Consider the following 25,779-nt stretch of genomic DNA (forward strand, 5'->3'; position numbering starts at 1 on the left):
AGTGTGTGTGTTCACTAGTGTGTATGTGGTGTTTCACTGCACTGATGGGTTAAACGCGGAGGTGGAGTTTCCCTGGTTGTGGGATTAATAAAGTATCACAGATTAAGATACCCTGATTTTAGTACAGCGTCTCAGGCATAAGGCTGGGTTTTCATAACAGCTTTAGTTTTCTGTCAGGGACTTTCAGAGGCAGCACACTCCTGAGGTGTCTGGCTCCGGTCACCATCACTGTGAACAAACCTTGAAAGGAGCCTGTCACTCTGAACGACGGCGTCTCAAATTTAATTACTTAATTAATTAAAAATCTGAGGATTTCCCTTTTGAGTGGTTCCATTTTTTGCGTTATGCAAAAATTTACTTTGACTGCTGATTTCCAGCAGCTGTTCTCCATGAAGACAAATAAATCAAATCCACGTTGAGACGCGGCCTGCTTTTTAATCAGGCACTCGGCGCTCTCCTCAGCGGTCCTACTGATTCACTGTTTTTATAGGAGGGAAACTTCGCCGTCCGGCTGCTGCGTAGCGAGGAGATTTGTTTCGAGTTTGAGCCCCGTTAGCCCCCCAAACAGCCGCACACTAGCGGAGCAAACTGCGTCGTGTTTTAATTAATCAAGGGTGAGTGTGAAAGCGAAGCTGAGCGCGAAAGCCAGCCCCGCCGTGCGGAGCCGCGCGGCGCTGTTTTGTTCGCCCTGCAGTGCCGCTAGCTCGCCTGTTAGCCGCGGCTAGTGCTAGCCGTGTGGCTGCATGAGCTCGTCTGCGATATAAACGCGCCAAGCGGCTCTTTCCCGAGTAAACTCCGCTCTTGCTAGGCCACTCGGAGCTTCACGTTAGGGTGTGAAGCGGTATTTCAGCCAGGTGCCATCGAAAAGAGAAGAAGTGCGCAGGGAGATTCCTCGCCTTGGCTTTAGCGCCAGATGATGGTGAAGGCTTCAGCTCTGGCTTTAGCGCCAGATGAAGGTGAAGGCATCAGCTCTGGCTTTAGCGCCAGATGATGGTGAAGGCTTCAGTTCTGGCTTTAGCGCCAGATGATGGTGAAGGCATCAGCTCTGGCTTTAGCGCCAGATGATGGTGAAGGCATCAGCTCTGGCTTTAGCGCCAGATGATGGTGAAGGCATCAGCTCTGGCTTTAGCGCCAGATGATGGTGAAGGCTTCAGCTCTGGCTTTAGCGCCAGATGATGGTGAAGGCTTCAGCTCTGGCTTTTTGCGCCAGATGATGGTGAAGGCTTCGCTTTTCTCTGAGCTGTGCAGCTTTACAGTTTTGTTTATTTGAGCTCTGTTTTTGTTGTACTTCATGTGCTGTTAGGCTAATTCAGTGCAGACTGGCGGTCCAGCCATTGGTGTTGACTGATAACTCACTGGCCTGGGCTCACTGGCCTGGGCTCACTGGCCTGGGCTCACTGGCCTGGGCTCACTGGCCTGGGCTCACTGGCCTGGGCTACTGGAGCCATTTTAAGTCTGGATTTTCTAGTTACTTCAATTAGTTTTATGTTCTGCCAAAAACTTAAAATAGCAGTTAAGTGTGTTCTTAACTACTTTGTTCGTGTGTGCTGTCTCCATCCCTCTCACTCTCACGTTCTTCCCAGGTTTGCCTCCATCATTTTAAGGAACCATAAGTCATGTCTGGTATAGCGTTAAGTCGCCTCGCACAAGAACGAAAGGCTTGGCGGAAAGATCATCCATTTGTAAGTATGAGGGGCTTTTAAATCTGTTACTGTGAATTTTCTCATGGTAAGTTGCAGGGCACCGAACGTTTTCCACACACAGCTGTTCCATGTCTAGCACACACACGTGTGTATTCCCATCTGCTGATGTTTCTGGTTCATTCAGTGTTAAAGAGCATTTCCACCAAACTTTCAAAACTGCAGCGTAAAGTCATCCGGAGTGATTTTAATGTGAAATGCTCTGTTCCAGAGAAGATGAGTGGTTGAATTGTTCACAGTGGTGGTGATGGGAATCGGACTCGAGAGCAGTCTAATGACCCTTCAATCTCCCTTATAAAGTCATGTTCATTTACTCAAACTGGTTGCTGTATGATGTCTGACATGTTCCCCTGTGATCATTTTCTGTGGCCCGGAACGTTTTAAATAAACTTTTAAAGTGGTTTTTAGACTCTTAGTGTTGAGGGAAGATAGACCTCAGAGAAGCCTTCTCTTCACATAACGCCGGTGCAGGTATGTGTACTAGTGGTTTTGGGCTGTAAATAAAAAGGCTGTTTACATCGTCATTATGACGTCTGGTTCCTGTCACCACCGCTGTAAAGAAATCAGTATGTTGCTACTTCTAGTGTTTCTCATTAACCCACTTTGAGTGACTTTCCGTTTACTGCCACTGAATTATGGAAGAAGAAAATGAGTTCCCATTGAAGGACTGTAGTGTGAAATTAAAGGTTCAGTGTCGTGGAAATCCAAATTTGTCCCTCCCCATTTATCTTAATATTAAAGGGGGAAGATATGGCAAAAAAATGGAGCATAAAAATACAAGAATTTTGCAATACGTGGTCACTTTTTTTGACAGCTGGTGAACTGGAACAGACAAAATAGTGCCACAGTTTCAAAAGTATTCTCGAACTATGAACCGAATGATTTGTGTATAATGTTTTACAACCGAAGCTGCATATATATACACACACACCGCTGCTGTCAGAAGAAAACCTCATATCTCCATTTTTGTCATTTTTCAGTCTTTGACAATTTCAAATGACCTGTTCTTTACATTGTGTGTAAATTTCATGATGAATGGACCAAAAGAAACAGCTCAAAATGACTTGGAAAGACGTCTGGTTCCACTGACTTGCATTAAAACTACAGTAGGTTTTTTTTTTTTCTCCTCCTGTAAAGTTACCATTTTGGAAATACGAAGTTAAAAAAAAAAAAACCTAAACCGGCCCAAGAACAGTTGGCCTGTTACAACCTAATGGGTTGGGAAGAGTTTGGACCAGAGTGTGAAAAATAACCATAGCTGTCGTAAGTGGACCTCAAATGTAAAATAAGATATGGCCCTATGAAAGATCTGCAGGTGGCTTCAAGAAACTTGAACTCAGGTTTTATGTACCAACGGCAGTCATAATACTCGTACATGATTCTTTTTCTAGCCTTGCTTTCAAATCCAGTAGCCTGTTTGCTACTGTGCTTTATTGTAGCCGTCCAAACAGAGTTTTCCGTGTAATTTGAGCTCAGCGACTGCCTTCTAGTGTGAAATTTCAGGTTGACTGGACCAATAGAGATGCTCCACAATTCCTGGACATAAGCTCTTTTCATGTTCTTTCATTAAACCAAAATATTTTTAGCCCCCTGCCGTTTGGACAACACTGTGATCAGAACAGAGCTTGTTTACATGCAGTGTGCAGAGCTAAACTGCTAAAGGCTGAATAGGCAGGTGTATTTAATGTGATTGTGTGACATCAGAAAAACAATTCAGTTTGGGCTGTTTTCTCAGTTTGGTTCCCATGTGAGTGAATGTGTGGCATTTTTATTTATTTGTTTATTTATTTATTTATAACTTGTTTTATACATGCATCACTCACTTTTCCATGATGTGCCTAATATTAATAATAAATAATATTAAGTAATATCAGAATACATTATCTGAGGCTAATGATAAACAGAGCGACATTAGTTGTCAGTATGTTCTGTAAAATAATTAAAAATGAAAGTTGGGGTAATATGTATCTATAGCATATGGCATGGCCAGTGGTGGGCAATGTATTGTTGAGGAAATGAACTGATTTTTTTTTTAATGACCGTTTACTTACTCACTAGTAACATGATTCATTATAAAGTGAGCGTAGTTAGTCTTGTTTGATTATATCTGGAGTGCAGTTTTATAGGTTTGAAGAAAGAAAAGCTAATTATTGATGCATATTGTGTTGTGAAAATATCTTGAAGTCATGTAGTTTTGCCATGTCGCGCACCCCGAATAACAGCATTTAGTTTTTTCTGAGGTTTGATAAGGCAAGAAAAATTATACAAAAAAATCAAACTGTAAATTCAAGGATTTTATTTCACAAAGCTGTACTGCACTAAAGCTGGTTAAATAGGCCAAACCTATGATGCTTATAGTGCTGATGTCCGTGATCCAAGCTTATAAGTGTATTGATGTAACTTGTCATGATGTTAAACTGTCATATTGCCCAGCTCTACACTTTCCAAAAGCGCTAAGCAAATGCCTTTTAATGTGCTTTTTTTTTTTGGTATCGTTGTAAGTCTGATGTCATTTTTCCATCAATCCCCTCTTTTGCAGAGTGATCGTATCAAAGTTTCAGTAACTGTCCACACTGACTAGTGTAGAGCTCACTGCTGCTTTCTTACTTTATCATGACCTGAAATGACTGCTGCTGACTGTTTACAACCACAAGAGTAAAAGCTTAAGACCTGTACTTTATTACTTGTTTTTTTGCAGATAAATTTAAATGCAACATACCTTAATCGTAATTCCCCCTAGAAATGGAATTGCAGGACCAGCATTTAGTTGTCTATCATAAAGACTGTATGCCCCTATATATGCAGGTGGTGTTAATACTCCCACCCACATTGTTTCCACTTTATTGTGGAAGGTTCCTTAATAAGGCAATGACTGAAGCCGTGGGGGTGAACATTTAGGTCTTAGTGAATGCAATGAAGACACTCCAGCTGAACTGTGAGCATTTTCAACAGAGTTTGAGATGGACCAGTCCAAAAATAAAAAGCAAGTGTTTTTCTTTCTCACCATAAATGCAAAAGAATTACGTTACCATGCACAGAATTGTACATTTGTTTTGTACACCCCTTGTTTACATCTGGACTTGGTTTTCTTTGAAGAACATTTAAATATTATTACTCCAGTTTCTTCAGTCTTTGTCATTGCATGCGTCTGTGGGTGATGCTCCTGACCAGAGAGGTTAGGAAGGTCTGGCAAGTGTTTCCTCCCCTCTATATGTGGCCTATCCATCTCAGGATGTTGAGGTTAACACTTTTTTTTTTTTTTGGCAGGGTTTCGTAGCTGTGCCGACCAAAAACCCTGATGGAACGATGAACCTGATGAATTGGGAGTGTGCTATCCCTGGAAAAAAAGGGGTGAGAATCTCTCACACTGACACAGCTGTGTGTTTAACTTGATAAATTGAACTGGTCTGATGTCTTGTTGATCTTATTGAAGTATCCAGTGATGTCTGTGCTGTATTTATCTCTTTCAGACGCCTTGGGAGGGAGGCTTGTTTAAACTGCGGATGCTCTTTAAGGATGACTATCCTTCTTCTCCGCCAAAGTGTGAGTTATGACTTGATGTTCCAATGTTACCACTTTGTATTCAATGTTGTACAGTAAAGCAATTATTTCTGATTGCTGCATTTGTCTAAAAAAGCCATTGCTTTCATCAGGTAAATTTGAGCCTCCACTATTCCATCCCAATGTATATCCGTCTGGCACTGTGTGCCTATCGATTTTAGAGGAAGACAAAGACTGGAGGCCGGCTATTACAATCAAGCAAGTAAGCAGAAAATAACTGACTTCCCTCTTATTTTACCCATAATGTATTATTAGCTGCTGCAGATGCAGCTTGCTGGTTGTTGAAGGAAGCAAACACTGATCCAAAAATACATGTCTTAGCAACTTTACAGTTTCACTGTGTATAAACATCCCTCATCTTGAACTAAATTTGCAGGGGCCTTTTAAAACTCTTGGGGCAGTTGAGTCAAAAACATTCACCGGGCTTCTGTCTTTGGTGTCTGATTTAAGTTGATGCATATACTTGGAAGCTGACCATGTAAAACAAGCAATGTACAGCATGTTGTGAATATTGAAAACAAGACTAGGCCTAGTTTTGCTTGGTTGCAGTTGAGTGCATGACCTTCAGCAACAACTTGGTAGACGAGAAGAAGTGAGACGCAAGGCCATTAAAGCAATAAGCATACAGAGAATGTACACTAGTGAGGAATGTTGGGCTGCTGTTAATTGAAGGTCAACCCATGTAACCATGGTAAAATCACTGTGGCCTCGTTGCTGACTGCTTTTATTAAATGGGATGAGATGAGGACACCCGTGCCAGTAAGTAATGTAATAATTATTGCAATAGTTTTCATACTTCACCAGTAGGCTAAGGACAGCAAGAAACAAGTCACATGCATACAGTTGTATGCAAAAGTTTGGGTGGCCCTTGTCAAATTCCATGTTTTGTTGATTAAGTGGAAATGTTAACATCCTCTACAGAGAACTCACTGCTGCACGTTTTAATGCCGTTACTCTTCACTGAATTTAATAAAGTGCAGGAATTCCATGTTTGTTCCCTCTAGATGGCGTTGGTTAAAAGTGACCGAAATGTGTAATTTGACCATGGATATTCAAACTTGTGTACATCTGTAACGTAACCAGCACAATGGGTTTGTAATATGTTGGTGCATTAATACAGAATGCATGCACATGTATATGTTGGGTAATTTGCGACAGCTTAGCGTAATTTTAGAGGTAGAACATTTTAATGACAATCTTTTGTTGCATCTTGGTGGACGATTTACAAACACTGGTTCTAACTTGTATGTAGTTCCCTGTATGTAGTTACTGACTGGTTTTAAACAGTACAGTGAATAACCCACATGGCAGAGTAATTGCTTTCGTGTTCTGACGCACACTGCTATAGAACAGTGTTTTGTGGGACTCGTACTATAGTAAATTGTAATGGACTCTGCTAAATGTATTTATATTTTTAGACTTTGCTTTAGATTTACATTAATGCATTTGGCTGATGTGTATGGAGCGACTTACAATTGAATCATGATGCGTTAGGAGTCTTTCCCAAGGACGTTTTGGGCTGTGTTCAGACTGACGGCCCACATCTGATTTTTGGCATATCCATATTGATTTTTATTTATTCATTTATTTTAAAGCCTTGACGGCAAAAAAGCCACAAGTGTTTTTGAAAATTTGATCCAATTTGGAGGTGGTTTGAAATGCAATTCGTCAGATTTTTAGTGTGACGAACAACGGCAAGGTCAAATCCAGAGTGACGGAGGTGGTGGAATTCAAGAAGAGTGAATGAAAATGAATGCTTATGGCAGCGAGTTTGGAGGGTGAGATGATGCAGCTCCATCTCTGCTACATCTATGTTTTGCACTGGTGCCTCAGTTGCTACCATAGCAATGACAAATCCAATCTGATCACTTCTAGATAACGGTGCAGACAGTAATCTTAAAATATCTGATTTGGGATACGCATCTGATTTGCCTTTGGTCTGAACATGGCATTGCTATATCATGAAGTAGCATGGTCACCAACCCTCCTCCTGGAGATCTGCTTTCCTGCAGAGTTTAGTTCCAGTCTGCATCAAAAATGCTGCATCCTCCTTACTCAACACACATCCACCCAATCAAGGAGTTCTGTAGTAGTTACTTGGCTGGAGCAAGTGTGGGATATTGTGTTTGTAACTACACTCCACAGGAAGGTCGATCTGCAGGACCAGGGTTTGTGACCATTGGGCTACAGGGATGCGACTTCAGTCCGCTGCATGGAGGACAGCTGTGTGACACACCAACCAAAATGTGGATACATAGTCCATCCCTGTGCTTTCGTGAAAGCTTAAACATAATTAAAACTTGGGCTTCTGATGCTGCTGTTTTGGAGCTGGATGAGCAGATGCTGTGGAATGAAGGAAAAAGCTCTGAGAACTGGAGAGAAAACGTGACGTCTGTGGATAAAAACCAGGTGGTTGCCTTGGTTTCCTAACATCAACATCACTGCGCACTGCGGAGATAACGGCGCATCTGAAGAGGCAACTCTGCGGCTCACTGGACGAAGATTCGCCGTGTCCCACGCATACTAGCACGCTGTAGTGTGTAAAAATGGCACATATACCATTAGTAGTCCACTCATTAGTGTAGTATGTGAAGTACAGAAGTGTGAGGTATGGGACACGGCGATAGTTGTGCTGGCAGGCTGGTTGGCTGATATTAAATCCCGTCCTGCTTCATGTTGTGAGCCAAGCTGTAACATTGCTGCTCTCTGGAATCGTTAATGAAGTTTGAACAGAGAAGCAAGTAACTATTATTCACAGCAGCCCTTCTCACTTTTCAGAGAACGTTTACAGTTCTGAACGCTGCATCGTCGTTTTAACGTTGAGGCTGCCGGTGCGTTCACATTCGGCCAACACAGGAGAGCATTTACAAACGGTTCTATTCTCCACGAACATTTGGCTCCCCTAGCTAATGGTTGGAGGAGGTAGTTCTCAGCGGACTTGCAGCACATCTGGATGAAAGGTTACTGCTGAAATGAAGTATTTACACACAATCGTTTAAATTTAACTGTTCATGGAGAAGTTTGCCACATTCCCATCTGCTCCATCAGAGCGCATCAGCGGGGAGTATCTCCTCTCAGAGGAGATTAGTTCTCTTACAAGAGTACAGAGATGCAGGCTTCACCCGTTTTACTAAAGACCTGTGATTTGAGTTTAGACGGACTGCAGAATACACAGCACAGACTGCACTGTTTAAATTGTTTAGATTGATAATTTTCCTTTAATCGAGTAAATAAAAATTAGTTGTTTTTAAAATTGACAGGGGAAAAAAAATATTGGCTTTAACTATTACTGTATTAGCCCAAAAGTTCATTAAAACGGTGAATTCTTGAATGATATTCATCTATACGGTCTTCGTTTTTATTTAGTAAATGCCTAAAACAACCTCAAGCCAAATTTAAAACCCAATAGCTACGCAAGTGGTTAATGTAGTGAATCAAAGTCCAAATAGTTGTTTCTGTCAAATTAGTTGTTTGCAACCCTACAGTGACCTGTGGCCTGGTCACAGGGTAGTGGTGGTTTAAGGTGTTCAAGTTTAGAAGTGGTTCAGTTTAGGTGGTTTTTACATAACTAACAATGAAGTAATTAAGCATGGTCATGGTGGTTGGTTTACATAGGAACACAGAAAAAAAGGTTTATTTTTTGGTGGTCACCTCAAAGTGTATAGCACACAGAAATTCATCTGGTCATGTGATCATGTAGTTGGATGCATGAATTTTTGGCTCTGATTTTGGACGTGTCCTCTGTGTCGGTCATAATGTTGTTCCTCAGTGGTGTAGTAGTGAATACTGTGGATCACTGCTTTGGTTGAAGGTGGACCAAACTGCATTTAAAGTCTTGTTACTAAGCAACAGACCAAACAATACTGGCTAATGAAAATTAAACACAACTCGGACTCTTGACTCTGGCTAGACAGAGTTTTTGTTTTTCTAAAAAGGGTGAAAAAGCAGCTTCGTACAGCTGAGCAGGAGTTGGTTGCTGCCTGTTAAGCTGTTTTAAAATATCTGCATTTCCTTGGCTTTGCTGCATTCTTAAGTTTAGGCAAGTATTATTTGTAATATTTAAACCAGGAGGATCCGTTTTTGTTTCTTTTAATTTTGTTTAGCATCAGCAAATATGTACATGAGACATTTCTGCATCAGCCCATAATGTGTAGAAAGCAATGGCCTGGTCAGCTTGGGAAGGCTACTGAGACTGTACTGCAATGACTGGTTTCTGACAAACAGGTGAGCCTAAAGGCCCCTGAAATTGGCTCAGATGATCAGTAGAAATGAGACATTATGATGATTACAGTGGCAGGACCAAGAAGCCTCAGCCAGTTTGTCTCCTTACCTCCTGTGCCTTTATTGAAAGGAGAAAGGGGGGTATATGTTTATGTATATATGCTGTGCATGAATTGGCTCACTGATCATTACTGTTGAGCTAGAAATGGCCAGTTAGCTTGTGTTAATGATCTATTAATGAGTCTAACTCGCTGAATAATGATACTGAGTAATCCGACTTCTTTTCAATGCTACTTCATCTGTTGTTTTAATAAACGTTACTGCAAACATGCGTTCTTTCTCTTCAGGTTAATTAAAAAAGCTGCTCTACTCCAACTTTGTCACCCCTTTTTTTTTTTTTTTTTTTTTTTTTAAATTATTTACTTGTTTTGGGAACTAAAGGCCAAAACCCTCTCAAAACTGTCAATGACCTCAGATCATGTGGCTTTTTGATGTAGCTTTTCTGTGGTTGACTCATTCCCATCACTAACTCTTCAAATTAAACCATTCTGTCGTTTATCTTTAACCAAATTTGAAATCTGCGGAAATCCCCTCTCGTATCTGCTTTCATTGATTTGTTTTAATCTTCGTTTGAGTTTCTGGTCCTGCGTAACTTTTTAAATTTCCAAACAGTGTAAAAATCCAAGGTGTAGGTTTATCAGGAAGGTAAAATGTGAATCATGTGGCACTCATGGGTTACTTGCTAAGGAAGCCAGCTTGCTGGTATGATTGAGTGAGCCAACTTTCCAGCTGTTGTGGATGACTGATGCATCTGAAAATGATAAAATCAGTAGTCTGTATTGGTGTCATTGTAAGCCTATGTGCAGCAGAAACGATGCATCAGATTGTTTACCGCCCCACATCTGTTCAATATGGTTCCTTCATTTCCATAAACTACACCTACCTGCAGCGATTAGAGATCCAGCTGAGGGGAAGAGTGCAAAAGGATGCATGGGGGTTGATGGGATTCTCTGATGAAGTGGAATAAAGTTACCTCTTGCTCTGCCACTGCAAGGCCAAAGGAGTTTTGTATGCTGGACAGAAGTTCTACTTGGTAGGCTATGATGCCATTTTTAATGAATGTTTTTGTCCAAAAGGGGGAAAAAATCTAAGCTTTAACAAAATTCCAAATGGAAAAACGGAACAAAACGGTCGTTCTTGCTTAGTTTTGAATGTTCAAGACTCAATGTGGTACTGGTGAAAGTCAGAAGCCTCTTGCAGACTAGATGGGAGAATGGTTGAATCGCGTGTACTGAATGTGATTTGAGAACGTTTTACTTATTTGGTATTAAGCTTAATGATTTTGCCTTTTCCGCCCCAGTACACAATATTGAATAACTTCAGTGTAATTGCATTTGACGTCCAACCTTGTTCTCTTCAACTAATGGGTGTCAGCAAGGAGTAACATCTTAATTGTTCTGTAGGCTGTGTCCCTGAAGGGGGCAGCATGATCTCATGAAAGACGACTAGTTCCTTTTGTCTGATGATTTTTTTTTTTTTTTTTTTTTTTTTTCTTTTTTTTTTTTTTTTCCCTTCTCTCCCTAGATCTTGCTAGGAATCCAAGAACTCCTAAATGAGCCAAATATTCAGGACCCTGCACAAGCTGAGGCATATACAATTTACTGGTAAGCATGTCAACGTCTGTTGTAACCTGAAATTACAAGTGTGATCTTTTGTGTAAGCAATCGTGATTTTCCAAATCTGATTTCTGGTTAATTATGGGTGTTTACTGATTTTAACTGCACATTGACACTTTTTTTTTTTTTTTTTTTTTTTTTCTTCCCCTCATTGCAGCCAAAACAGAGTGGAATATGAAAAAAGGGTCCGAGCACAAGCCAAAAAGTTTTCTTCGTAAGCCTCAAGATTTTGTCATGATGAAAAGAATGAGTTTTGAAAAGATCCCTGCAGTCCTCCTTAGCTCTCCCCTCCTTAACCCTTATGCGTTTCACACTAATTTCCACCTGGGTTCAAAGAAAACTGAATGTGTTGTGCCATTGTCAGTCCAGTGACACTCATCTAACAAAGCACTGTTGGTGCGATTTTTCTTTCGTAAGAGGTAAGAGTGTCACCTTTTTGCCCCATATTGAAGCTAATTCATGGCACAAGCACTTGGAGTAGTCCACTCCAATCCCGGAGAGTCACAAGTGTACATGGTTCCACGTCTTCCCTGCTCTAGCTTGCTTGATTCATGAGGGGTTTGATTCTAAGCTGATGAAGTGAATTGGGTGTGTTCGAGCAGGGAACACAGTACTGTAGCTCTTCTGTTCTGGACAGTTTGGGGATATTTTGTTACAAAACTTCATATTTGCAAAAAGTCACTGAAAAATAATCCACATGCAGCGTAATGAAATTATATTCCAAACAGAAGGTATGAACATTAAACTTTTCTTTCTCTTTTCTTTTGTTTTTGCTTTTATTTTCACTCTTTCAGACTGGCCTCCTTTAGACTCTTCCATGGTTTTAATGTGTAAGACTCTCTATTACTTAAATGTCAGTATTTCAACTGCTGTAAAATGATACTTTTATACTTTCTTGATTTTGAATTAGTGTCTATAGAACTTTTCATTCCTGGTTCGGGCAGTGTAGACAGCATGTTGTAATATACAGTATGATAGCATTGTGCTGCCTTGGCCAACCAAGTATGTTCTGCAGAAAAAAAAAAGATGAAAAAAAAGGCCTCTGAATCAAAACAGGAAGGCGGGTTAGTGTCGCTGCATCAATCTTTGTGTTTATATGGTGTTTTTGTTCATGTAAGTGTTTAGAGTAAATAAAAATGTTTATACAAAGCCGGTTTGTGTTGTGGATATACGTGCTACAAAATCTTCTTCCTTATACAAATTGATTCACTCTTTCTTCCTTTTTAAAGGAAAGAACAGTGAGTTTATTCGTCACTGAACTCCTTTTATTGCACTCATTTCAGTGAATGTGTAATGAACAAGTTGCATTACTAGTTTCGTCAGTCAGCTAAAATGAAAGTCAATGGAAAATGCTTGGAGTAATTGCTTATCAATAGTGAGCAATGGCATTTGTTGCAGCTGCAATGTAGTAGTAATGGATCTCAGGTTGGCTGTATCGTACTGGGAGCTTGAGACTTGACTCATTAACTTCCTTCTGCGCACCTGGGGTGTTAGGGACGCTGATCAATGGGTTCACCTGGGTTTGCGATGTTTTTAACGTAAGAATAAATCTATATGGCCAGGTTTCCTAGGGCAAGTTAACCTAGTTTAAAACTAAAGTGTTTGAAAATCAACTATTAGACTTTTCACAGTTTTGCTGGGAAATAATGCCTTAGTTCATGATCACATTTGAAAGTAAAATTTAAAGACAAATGGTTTGTGTGGATGTGCCAACTTTTGTTAGAAAAACTGTATATAAATTATATTGCCAAAAGTATTGTCACCCATCCAAAGCAGACTGCTTCTACACACATTAGTGAAAGAATGGGCCGCTCTCAGGAGCTCAGGGAATTCCAGCATGGTACCGTGATGAGATGCCACGTCGGCAAGAAGTCCAGTCGTAAAATTTCCTCACTACTAAATGTTCCAGTCAACTGTCGGTGGTATAATGACGATTGGGAGCAACAGCAACTCGGACACAAAGTCATGTAAAATGACAGCATGTGGTCAGCAGAGTCTGAGGCGCATAGTGCATAGAGGTTGACCACTTCCTGCAGAGTCAATCACTATAGACCTCCAAACTTCATGTGGCCTTCAGATCAGTTCAAGAACAGCGTAGAGAGCTTCATGGAATGAGTTTCCATGGCCGAGCAGCTCCATCCAAGCCTTACATCACTAAGCATAATGCAAAACACTGAATGCAGTGGTGTAAAACACCCACTGGACTCCAGAGCAGTGGAGACGTGTTCTCTGGAGTGATGAGTTGCTTCTCCGTCTAGCGATCTGATGGATGAGTCTGGGTTTGGCGGTTGCCAGGAGAACGGTACTTGTCTAACTGCATTGTGCCAAATGTAAAGTTTGGTGGTGGGGGATTATGGTGTGGGGTTATTTTTCAGGAGTTGGGCTTGGCCCCTTAGTTCCAGTGAAAGGAACTCTTAAAGCTTCAGCACCAAGAGATTTGGGACAATTTCATGCTCCCAACTTTGTGGGAACCATTTGGCAACATGACTGCGCACCAGTGCACAAAGCAGGTCCATAAAGACATGGATCAGCGAGTTTGATGTAGAAGAGCTTGACTGGCCTGCAGAGTCCTGACCTCAACCCATAGAACACCTTTGGGATGAATTAGAGCGGAGACTGTGAGCCAGGCCTTCTCGTCCAACATCAGTGTCTGACCTCACAAATGTTTTTCTGGAAGAACGGTCAAAAATTCCCATAACACTCCTAACCCTTGTGGAAAGCCTTCCCAGTAGAGTTGAAGCTGTTATAGCTGCAAAGGGTGGGCCGACATCATATTAAACCCTATGGATTAAGAATGGGATGTCACTGAAGTTCATATGCATGTGAAGGCAGATGAGCGAATACTTTGGGCAGTAGAGTGTATGTGCTACCTTTTTTATTAGAGAAATTGTTCTGTTATATACGTGTGCACATGCTGCTTTTGTTGGAGAAGCTACAGTGCATCCGGAAAGTATTCACAGCGCTTCACTTTTTCCACATTTTGTTTTGTTACAGCCTTATTCCAAATTTAATTATATTAATCTTTTTCCTCAAAATTCTACACAAAATACCCCATTGTGACCATGTGAAAAAAGTTTTCTCGAGAGTTTTGAAAATGTATTAAAATTAAAAAACAAAGAAATCATATTTACATAAGTATTCACAGCCTTTGCCATGAAGCTCAAAATTGAGCTCAGGTGCATCCTGTTTCCACTGATCATCCTTGAGATGTTTCTACAGCTTAAATGGAGTCCACCTGTGGTTGATTGGACATGATTTGGAAAGGCACACACCTGTCTATATAAGGTCCCACAGTTGACTGCATGTCAGAGCGCAAACACCAAGCATGAAGTCAAAGGAATTGTCTGTAGACCTCCGAGACAAAATTGTCTCGAGGCACAAATCTGGGGAAGGATACAGAAAAATTACTGCTGCGTTGAAGGTCCCAATGAGCACAGTGGCCTCCATCATTCGTAAATGGAAGAAGTTCGGAACCACCAGGACTCTTCCTAGAGCTGGCCGGCCGTCTAAATTGAGCGATCGGGGGAGAAGGGCCTTGGTCAGGGAGGTGACCAAGAACCCAATGATCACTCTGTCAGAGCTCCAGCGTTCCTCCGTGGAGAGAGGAGAACCTTGCAGAAGGACAACCATCTCTGCAGCAATCCACCAATCAGGCCTGTATGGCAGAGTGGCCAGGCGAAAGCCACTCCTTAGTAAAAGGCACAAGGCAGCCCGTCTGGAATTTGCAAAAAGGCACCTGAAGGACTCTCAGACCATGAGAAACAAAATTCTCTGGTCTGATGAGACAAAGATTGAACTCTTTGGTGTGAATGCCAGGCGTCATGTTTGGAGGAAACCAGGCACTGCTCATCACGAGGCCAATACCATCCCTACAGTCAAGCATGGTGGTGGCAGCATCATGCTATGGGGATGTTTCTCAGCAGCAGGAACTGGCAGACTAGTCAGGATAGAGGGAAAGATGAATGCCGCAATGTACAGAGACATCCTGGATAAAAACCTGCTCCAGAGCGCTCTTGACCTCAGACTGGGGCGACGGTTCATTTTTCAGCAGGACAACGATCCGAAGCACACAGCCAAGATCTCAAAGCAGTGGCTTCAGGACCACTCTGTGAATGTCCTGGAGTGGCCCAGCCAGAGCCCAGACTTGAATCCGATTGAACATCTCTGGAGAGATCTGAAAATGGCTGTGCACAGACGTCTCCCATCCAACCTGATGGAGCTTCAGAGGTACTGCAAAGAAGAATGGGCAAAACTGCCTAAAGATAGGTGTGCCAAGCTTGTGGCATCATATTCAAAAAGACTTGAGGCTGTAGTTGCTGCCAAAGGTGGTTCTACAAAGTATTAAGCAAAGGCTGTGAATACTTATGTAAATATGATTTCTTTGTTTTTTAATTTTAATAAATTTTCAAAACTCTCGAGAAAACGTTTTTCACATGGTCACAATGGGGTATTTTGTGTAGAATTTAGAGGAAAAAGATTAATTTAATTCAATTTGGAATAAGGCTGTAACAAAACAAAATGTGGAAAAAGTGAAGCGCTGTGAATACTTTCCGGATGCACTGTATATCTGTGTATCCATATATATATAATGTGCTTTAATTTGAAGTGTTTATGGTAAGCATGAACAGATTTACGTACACTATTGGTTTTGGTCACTTGTTACTGAGAATGGCACCTTTTTTTTTTCCCGAAATGACTAAAAAAAAAAAAAACAACAGCTCATTATTTCAGTCTTTTTTTCAAAACATTGCCAATAACCATCATGTGCCAGTCTGGAACAAAAGGGCACAATCCTGGCACTTCCTGACTGCAATTTGGTGCAGCTTTGTAATAAGGCTGATGAAATCTTTTGCCATAGTTAAATGTCTCGATCTGTATTATGCCACATGTGGGAACTGTAAAAGGCAGCCGGCATGATTACCTTCAACAAAACGTTGCTCGTCTTTGAATAACACAAGCAACAATATTTATAGTCATCCGTATGTACCGTGGAATAGAATTTACAAAGTGCTTATATTTGGCTGTTGCAGGGTTTCCATGTTCCGTTTAGAGGCATTCATGCAGCATGCCGAGGGAATCCTCACTGTAAGCTCAAGGGCCTAGCTGATTGCTGTCTTTGAGCAGCAGGTTAAACAAAATTAACGCACAATGCAAATTATGGCTTTGCAATGCAAATTAAATCATTAGTGCTGCCACGAATGCCCTGCACACTGTAGTGATGCAGCTTGTTTAATCTCTCGAGTCTTTAAAAAAAGTGCTGGTATGCTAAGGGCAAATTCTGCACTTTCATTTGAGGACTACAGCAGATAGCTTTCCTTAGGCATTCCCGTTTCATTTAACCGCTTAATGTATAATTTACAACTCGCGCAGATCATGACAAAGCCAATTAGCAACGAGTTCAAAGAGCAATCAGTCATTGATATGCTGATGACAAGTTTATTTACAGAACAGCATAGATTTCACAACCCCCCCCCACATTGTACTGTGGGAGAAAGCCTAATGCTGTCCATCAAGCCAGACGTCTCTCACAGCCATGAGGCTGTTGGCTTAACCAGCACATAAGCAAATGCAAGGTTTTAATAAACATACCCAGTGAAAGTCTATGATCAAGACAAATTTCTGTGTCTGTGGCCCCCACCAATTCCCCTCTTTACAATCTGGCTGGTAACTAGAGGAATAGTTATTTTAAAGATGCTGTGAGACAGCCACTTCAAACAGTCTGCACCGGCTGGGGCGGTGCACTAATGATGTGCCCATGGAAACAGAGCAGAGGGCCATTGTGAGCTTTCCTCAGATAAAAAAACCATCCAGTATCCTTCTACGGCCGTTCACCAAACTGCTGCAGCATGGACGATGTTGACTTAGAATGTGCGTCACTCTGAGATGTAAATTATTTTATTTATTTCTTTTTTTTCTGGACACATCTTCCACATGGAGGTCATTTTCGGCCCTACGGAGGCTCACAGGTTATATAACCTCTTCGCTGTTTTCTGAATCTGAGACACTTGATGTTCTCTCTGAGCACCTAATTAACTAGAAAAGCACAGACTATTACTCGCTGTTAACCCCCCCTCCCCGTTCGAATTGAAGTCATTTGCCAGTGTTTGCGCTATGTAGAAACTCCATTTACCAATACTGAAAATGTAGCAGCTCGGCCCTAACTAATAAAAATATCATCAAAGAAAAAAAATCTGAATGCTTAATGCTTTCTTTTTACGTATGACTGTCTCAAGGGTCATCAGGCAAAAAGATCTGAAAACAAATATTTTTATTTGATCTTTTCAAGCAAGCTCTGCAGATTTGAATATGAAAAGAGAATAAAGGTTCACTGGTGGGCTGTGAAGCTTGAAGAGCCTGCTATGAACCACATGGCAATCCCAAATATTCATGAAGGAATCTTCAGCCAAAATAAATACATTAACATGGCTAAACAATAAATGAAAGCCTGTGGCACCAGTTACCCCGGTCCATCTCCATAATGCTAACAGGCCGCTCATAGCTTTCATCGCTTATTAGCATGTCAAGGCTGAAGTAGCCTGTTCCATTAAAGCATGAGCTGCCCGTTTTCATCATTCATCGTTTGAGAGACTCAGCACTCGAGGTTCACAAACGGAGGGAGTTCCGGTCAAATTTGGGTCACCAGATTCCAGTCACTCAGGAGGTCCTTGAGAAAAGTGGCACCTGCCTGCTGTGTCTAGTGGAGCACTGAGTCACAGGTCATGGTCCAAGAGCTAATGGTGATTGAGACTTGATGACCTGGCTCAAAACAGGACATACTTTATTGTTGTTTAGGGGCTCAAGCTGAATGCACTGGACCGTCACATTTTGTTTTGATTGACCCCTATAGCTTATCTTAAATTGCTCAAATTGTCAGCAAATTGTCTGATGATTCAACTTGAGCTGCATTCCATTCTACAACGTCCCTAAGCTATATTCCCTACATACTATAAGCTAAGATGTCAGTTAAGGGAGCTACAGTTGATAAATAATTCGGAATAATCTGCAGCGTCAAACAAACACAAAGCAACTTTCTGTGATAAACCATCATTCACTACACTCTATTCACTTTGAAATTCCAGCATCTTTAAAATTTCACATTACCCTGTGCAGTCCACTTTACTGGGAGCTGTTTGGGCGACTGGAATTGCACCCCAAGCCCTGTTCACACTTGGCATTAACATGTGTCCTGGGTGATCCAATCATAAGTGGACAGCTCTAAGGCCAAGTGTGAATAGTACAATGCGTGAACTGGGCCTAAAGTTAGAGTTGAGTTTGGAATCAGACCTAGAATCAGACTCACCAGCCACTTTATTAGGTACTAGTAAAAGGTTGGACCCCCTTTTGCCTTCAGAACTCTCTTAATTCTTCGTGGCAGACTTTCAACAAGGTGTTGGAAACGTTCCTCAGAGATTCTGGTTGGTTATTTGAGTTCCTGTTGCCTTTCTATCATCTGGAACCAGTCTGCCCATTCTCCTCTGACCTCTCACATCAACAAGGCATTTTCGTCCACACAACTGACCGCTCACTGGATATTTCCTCTTTTTCGGACCGTTCTCTGTAAACCCTAGAGATGGTTCTGTGTGAAAATCCCAGTAGATCAGCAGTTTCTGAAATACTCAGACCAGCCCGTCTGGCACCAACAACCACGCCACGTTCAAAGTCCCTTAAATCCCCGTTCTTCCCCGTTCTGCTGCTCGGTCTGCACTTCAGCAAGTTGTCTTGACCACCCCTACATGCCTCAATGCAGTGAGTTGCGGCCGTGTGATTGGCTGATCAGCTATTTGTGTTAACAAGCAGCTGAACTGGTGCACCTAATAAAGTGGCCAGTGAGTGTATAGATAAGGTAAACATCTAAAGCAGGGCTCCCAAACCTTTTCATGCTTGGACCCACATTTCACAACCCACCAAATATTTGGTAAAGTGAAATAAGAGAAACCGTCAAAAGTCCGTAGGTTTTCAGTCCACTTTTACTCAACATGCTGTTCTCTCCATCAACATGTGCAATAATACACCATGATAAACGTGAACATACATAGAAAAACATATTCATTCTGTAGTTAAATCTGTTCAGCGTTTACCTTCAGATTGAATACATGAATACATTTTATTAATATTTAAATGGACACTATGTTCTGATCCTTCTGGTCAGTTTGCATAGTAAGATAGTCAGCTCTGAACTCTGATCACCACTGATTAATTAAGCTATGTTTTATACTTGAACCGACATCAAAGTGGAACATGATTTCTGTGTTTCTAGTGGCAGTTTGTTCATGGTAAGAAAGCTTTGAACACTGTACCTGTACTTAATTGCCAGTTCGACTGGAAATGACACAAATGGCACTGTTTTGCTGATTTTCTGAAAGTAAGTCGACACATCCTCTACAGAGAACACACTTCTACACGTTACTGCACAACCTATGCAAAAAAACATTTTAGATTTTGCTGTCCCCCCCCCCCCAATATGTTCAATCATATTTAGGTTGGTGTCTTGTAGAGGATGTGTTAACTTAATTTTTTACTTAGAGAATCAAGGAAACGCAATTTGTGCTTGACTATATCTCATAACTGTCAGAACAAAAACCTTATATCTCCATATTTGTCTATTTTTTTACTTAATTTGGAAATAACAGCTACCCGCATCATCGTGTGAAAATGAAAACAAATGGTCCATATTTACTTGGAGTTAAATCTTTACATTAACATGCATTAAAACTGTTTCTCTTCTTCTGTAAAGTTGCAATATGGGAGATGAGGTTTTCCTGTGGTTTACCTCATTGAGCACCCAAAGAGCTAAATCAGCTCTCAGAGGCAGGATAAACTAACACGTCAAGTTGAAGGATTCTCCAGGATCACCACTGATAAACATCACACTACAGCAGGAGGTGTCAGGCACACCTGGTTGATTAGCAATGCGCTGGAAAAGGCCATGGCTCTACCTCAGCAAATACAATGGAAAACTATTTCTTATTGAACTTACATCATTTTGTCTTTTTATCTATGACTGTCCCTGATCTTACCTCTGCTGTATTTCTGAATAGAAGTAAAAAAAAATAAACATTCACATAATTAACTTGCAAATCAGCGAGTGTCATACCCCTGTAAAACTGCCAGTGCCATTAACACTGTTGAGTTCACACTCAACGCACACACTAATCCAAGCACATCAATTGAATCAGGAGAGCAAGCAGCTGGAAGTTGGGTCCCCAGTGCCCATGAAGTCCCCCAGCATCCTCTCACGCTCAGTTGAAGCCGTTTAAGAGTTTTTCACTGGCCATTTGGCAACCCTTCTGCCTTTGTTTTACTGCCTATGTGTCGGGTAATTTCAGAGCCATGAGAGGCACCTCACCCCAGCAGCCACGTAATTAATGTGTCTGAATCTATTTATAGCAGCGAGAGAGAGAGAGCTGGGGTGGATGGGTGGGTGGTTACTGGTGGTGGTGGTGGTGATGGGAATTGATCTAGGAAGGGTTGTGCTACATTCTCCCAGAATCGAACTCTGGATGCCACATGCAGGTGGAAGATAAATGTAAATAGGTCATGTACGTTTGTAAGTCACTGCTGAATAAAACATTAGGTTCTCCCTATTTTCACTTTCTTCTCCCAACTGAATGAATATATATATATATATATATATATATATATATATATATATATATATATATATACACACACACACACACACACACACACACTGCTCAACACTCACTCAGATAACACATCCTAGATCTGAATGAATGAAATATTCTCATTGAATACTTTGTTCTGTACAAAGTTGAATGTGCTGACAACAAAAAATCATCAATGGAAATCAAATTTATTAACCAATGGAGGCCTGGATTTGGAGTCACACACAAAATTAAAGTGGAAAAACACACGACAGGCTGATCCAACTTTGATGTAATGTCCTTAAAACAAGTCAAAATGAGGCTCAGTATTGTGTGTGGCCTCCACGTGTCTGTATGACCTCCCTACAATGCCTGGGCATGCTCCTGATGAGGTGGCGGATGGTCTCCTGAGGGATCTCCTCCCAGACCTGGACTAAAGCATCCGCCAACTCCTGGACAGTCTGTGGTGCAATGTGGGGTTGGTGGATGGAGCGAGACATGATGTCCCAGATGTGCCCATTCGGATTCAGGTCTGGGGAACGGGCAGGCTAGTCCATAGCTTCAATGCCTTCATCTTGCAGGAACTACTGACACTCCAGCCACATGAGGTCTAGCATTGTCCTGCATTAGGAGCAACCCAGGGCCAACCGCACCAGCATATGGTCTCACAAGGGGTCTGAGGATCTCATCAGAAATGCCATCCCACACCCTTACTGACCCACTGCCAAACCGGTCATGCTGAAGGATGTTGCAGGCAGCAGATCGCTCTCCACGGCGTCTTCAGACTCTGTCACATGTGCTCAATGTGAACCTGCTTTCGTCTGTGAAGAGCACAAGGCGCCAGTGGCCAATCCTAGTGTTCTCTGGCAAATGCCAAGCATCCTGCACGGTGTTGGGCTGTGAGCACAACCCCCATCTGTGGACGTCAGGCCCTCATACCATCCTCATGGAGTCGGTTTCTAACCGTTTGTGCAGACACATGCACATTTGTGGCCTGCTGGAGGTCATTTTGCAGGGCTCTGGCAGTGCTCCTCCTGTTCCTCCTTGCACAAAGGCGGAGGTAGCGGTCCTGCTGCTCGGTTGTGGCCTTCCTACGGGCTCCTCCACGTCTCCTGGTGTACTGGCCTGTCTCCTGGTAGCGCCTCCAGGCTCTGGACACTATGCTGACAGACACAGCAAACCTTCTTGCCACAGCTCGCATTGACGTGCCATCCTGGATGAGCTGCACTACCTGAGCCACTTGTGTGGGTTGTAGAGTCCATCTCATGCTACCACGAGTGTGAAAGCACCACCAACATTCAAAAGTGACCAAAACATCAGCCAGAAAGCAGAAAGGTACTGAGAAGTGGTCTGTGGTCCCCACCTACAGAACCACTCCTTCATTGAGTGTGTCTTGCTAATTGCCAATAATTTCCACCTGTTTTCTGTTCCATTTGCACAACAGCTGTGAAACTGATTGTCAATCAGTGTTGCTTCCTAAGTGGACAGTTTGATTTCACAGAGGTTTGATTTACTTGGAGTTATATTGTGTTGTTTAAGTGTTCCCTTTATTTTTTTGAGCAGTATATATATATATATATATAAATTCATCATCATTATCATTGTTAACTGCTTAGTCCAGATAGGGTTGCGGTTTTATATATATACACACACACACACTAAATCCTCAACAACATACAATAATACATTATAATACATTATCAGTATTTAATGTGTCCCCTTTTTTCCTTCTTCTGATTCTCAAACACATTCAGTGATGTTGAGTTGTGGGCTTTGTGGTGGTCAGTCCGTTGTTCTGTGAACACCAGCTACACCAGCTCCTTCTTTGTTTGATTTGATATATTTTCTTTTTTTGTTGTTGTTGATTTTCTTTTCTCAGTAATGGCTTCTTGACAGCTACACATCCTTTCAGACTCATAACATTGAGCAGTCTCTTCAAAGAGCTTCAAAGATGAACTGAAACACCTGTGGATTTTTTTTCAGATCTGAAGCGAGAGTGGAGCTTGATTTTCTCCTCTCTCTCAAGGATGAAAGCTTTGAGTACTGTTTATCTTCATCAGTTAAGGTGGTCTTCTAGTTCATGTGTGGTTGTTAGCAGCCCCATTTTCCCTGATTCTTTTAATACATTTTTGAACTCTGGCTTAAGAGAGTCCTATTTACTGACACTTATTTTTCTTAGACCTCCCCTTTCTTGCTCCCCTTGCAAGTGAATTATATTTTGTCTTTATCTAAGAAATATCCCCTGAAAATTAATAACGTGCACTTAAAGGCCATTCTAACTGGCAATTAATGAAAGGTGGTCTCTGACTTTTGCAGAGCACTATAATGATGACTTTAAATGATGCACAGTGTGGTGCTTCATGGTGCATTAATTTTTTAGCCAAAAAGCAGATCCCTCCTTTATTAAGTCCATCTGCAGAGAGTGAAACTGATGGGCAAGGCTGCTATGTTGACATTCAGTTACGTAATCCTGCTTCACTAACTGACAGATAATCAATAACCACAGAGCTATGATAAGAACTGCTTATGAAGAGCAATTGGCCTTTTTTAGACAGTAAACCCACAGTTACTCTGTAATACTTACACCAGTGAAGCTTCCTAAGAGTGGTAATCTCACCACAGTCGTTGCTTATAATCACTGTACTTCTAACAAGAAATATATTTTACATATTTTTTAGGTTGCATTAGTGATCCCAAGACGTTTTCGTTTGTTTGGATTTTTTTCCTTCATTCTCCACTAGCTGACAATGGGACAATGGAAAAAGACATTCAGCAGAACGTATAGAGCTCAAACAAATACTTGTACTGAAGGATCAATACCTTTTTTCTCAAATCTGCCTGTCTGGTGTATCTTCGCAATAGAGCATGGCAAGGTGTGAATTCAGTGACATTTCTGGACACACAACCTTCACGTGCTGGGACCGGGCTATGACTCACCGGGCTGTTCTGGGATCATGAAGCTTTACTCTTGCTAATAAACATCTACACTTTGTCTGTCTGCCGGATGCCACCTCCTCACACTGCCATGTCTAATTGGAACAAAACAGAATGAGCCAAATAGAGTAAATGCCAGGGCTTGCCTGTGGTTTGCTGTCAACTTCTTAGGACCAGCATGCTGTGCAGAGGAGGGTCTGGCTGCCACGGGTTATACAAACCAACAAACTAACTTGTCATCCTAACTTTTTGAACATTAAACTGCTTCCCTCTACCAGTGTGATGAATTTGAAAATGAGTGCATACAAACAAAACCAAAGTGGGTACCATACACAACAGACCAGGCACAAATGCACCTGTTGTGCCTAGTTGCCTTATTGTTTTTGTAATCATTGATCATCTTTACAATATGTCCATAATATGGACTACAGGGGTGCTCAATCCTAGTCCTGGAGATCTAAAACCCTGGAGAGTTCAGAGCCAACACATCTGGCTCTGGCATTCAGGTGCCTCTGCAGGCCTTCATTACCTGAATCAGGTGTGCTAGATTAGAAAAGACTACAGCAGTTTATGATTTAAAGTGTGACAATACTTCTCATTTATCGGCCTCCCAAACCAAACCCATCCTTCATGCCCGAGATGTACAACCTCCTCTCATCACTCTGTACAACCTCTGCCAATATTATTATATTTGGGGATATCAACATTCATGTCAACAATCCTTCCTGCCACTTTGCGGCTGAGTTTCTCCAACTGCTGGACTGCTTCAGTCTAAGGCAACTTGTTGATGTCCCCACACACACTAGGGGGCACACTCTTGACTTAGTCATTACTGACTCTGCCCCAATCAGAAATCTTTCTGTGTATGATTTGGGTGTATCCGATCATAAGGTAGTTTCTATGGAATTGCCAATTTTGTCTCTGTCCATGAAGCCCAAACGCCAAATCTGCTTCAGAAATTTGAAAAAAATAAATCCAGAAATCATGACAGCAGACTCCCATCGGTCAATGACGCAGTGGATTTCTACAATAAAAGTCTGAGCAGAATCTTGTATCTTCATGCTCCTGCTAAAACCAGAACAGTCACCTTCTCTCGTTCAGCCCCCTGGTTCACTGATGAGCTAAGAGAAATGAAGGCAGCCGGGCGCGCCCTCGAGCATTGTTACAAAGCCTCTGGCCTCACTGTTCACAAGTTAGCGTATCGGGAACATCAAAAAGCCTACTCAAGATCCATTATGGAAGCACAGTCAGTTTTATGGAAACATCATCAAAAACAGTCAAGGGATTTCTAAGCAGTTATTCACCACTATCAACCATCTCCTGAAACCACAAGCCCCCTTACTCACTGTAAGTACAGAAGAGCACTGCAACAACTTCATGACTTTCTTTAGAACAAAAACCCACTCAATTCGTTCTGCTATTTCAACCTTCTCCACTCTACATGTGCAGGGTATGTACTCACAGTCTGAGGTCTCCCAGCCCCTAAACTTTATTCCAGAAGTCTCACAGCAAGAGGTTGAAGGCATTGTCAAGAAGATGAAACCTTCCACCTGTGCCTTGGATCCCTTTCCTACCTCTCTGGTGAAAGCAAACATCTGTGCCATAAGTCCTCTGATTACCACTGTAATAAACCACTCTCTCCAGGCTGGGTTTGTTCCATGTTCTCTAAAGGCAGCCATAATCAGACCACTGCTCAAAAAATCTACTCTTGATCCGGATGTCTTTGCAAATTATAGGCCCATCTCCAATCTTCCCTTTCTCTCTAAAGTACTGGAAAAGGTAGTCGCCGCCCATCTTCAGGACCATCTTAAATGCAATAACCTTTATGAAAAATTTAAGTCTGGTTTCCGCTCTGCTCACAGCACAGAAACAGCTTTGGCTAAGGTCACAAATTACCTTCTGATGGCAGCTGACGCTGGCTCACCTTCGCTCCTCATCCTCCTGTCTGCTGCATTTGACACTGTTGACCATGTCATACTCCTCAATCGGCTTCATCACACCATTGGTCTCATGGACAATGCCATAAACTGGTTTCAGTCTTATCTAGACTTATCTAGAGTACTTAACATATGGAAAGGCAAG

At 41.8% G+C, this 25,779-nt stretch overlaps 1 protein-coding gene across 1 annotated transcript; it reads left to right on the plus strand.

The window, feature by feature from the left end:
* Positions 1-422: 422 nt before the first annotated feature.
* Positions 423-12,275, plus strand: ube2ia (ubiquitin-conjugating enzyme E2Ia). Its single transcript, XM_017707552.2, has 7 exons — positions 423-614; positions 1,584-1,682; positions 4,968-5,051; positions 5,171-5,243; positions 5,354-5,463; positions 11,067-11,146; positions 11,316-12,275. The coding sequence occupies exons 2-7, from the start codon at positions 1,617-1,619 to the stop codon at positions 11,374-11,376; spliced, it is 474 nt and encodes a 157-aa protein (XP_017563041.1). The 5' UTR covers positions 423-614; positions 1,584-1,616; the 3' UTR covers positions 11,377-12,275.
* The last annotated feature ends 13,504 nt before the right edge of the window (positions 12,276-25,779 follow it).

This window comes from Pygocentrus nattereri, chromosome 27 (assembly GCF_015220715.1).
Source record: "Pygocentrus nattereri isolate fPygNat1 chromosome 27, fPygNat1.pri, whole genome shotgun sequence".
Classification (NCBI taxonomy): Eukaryota; Metazoa; Chordata; class Actinopteri; order Characiformes; family Serrasalmidae; genus Pygocentrus; species Pygocentrus nattereri.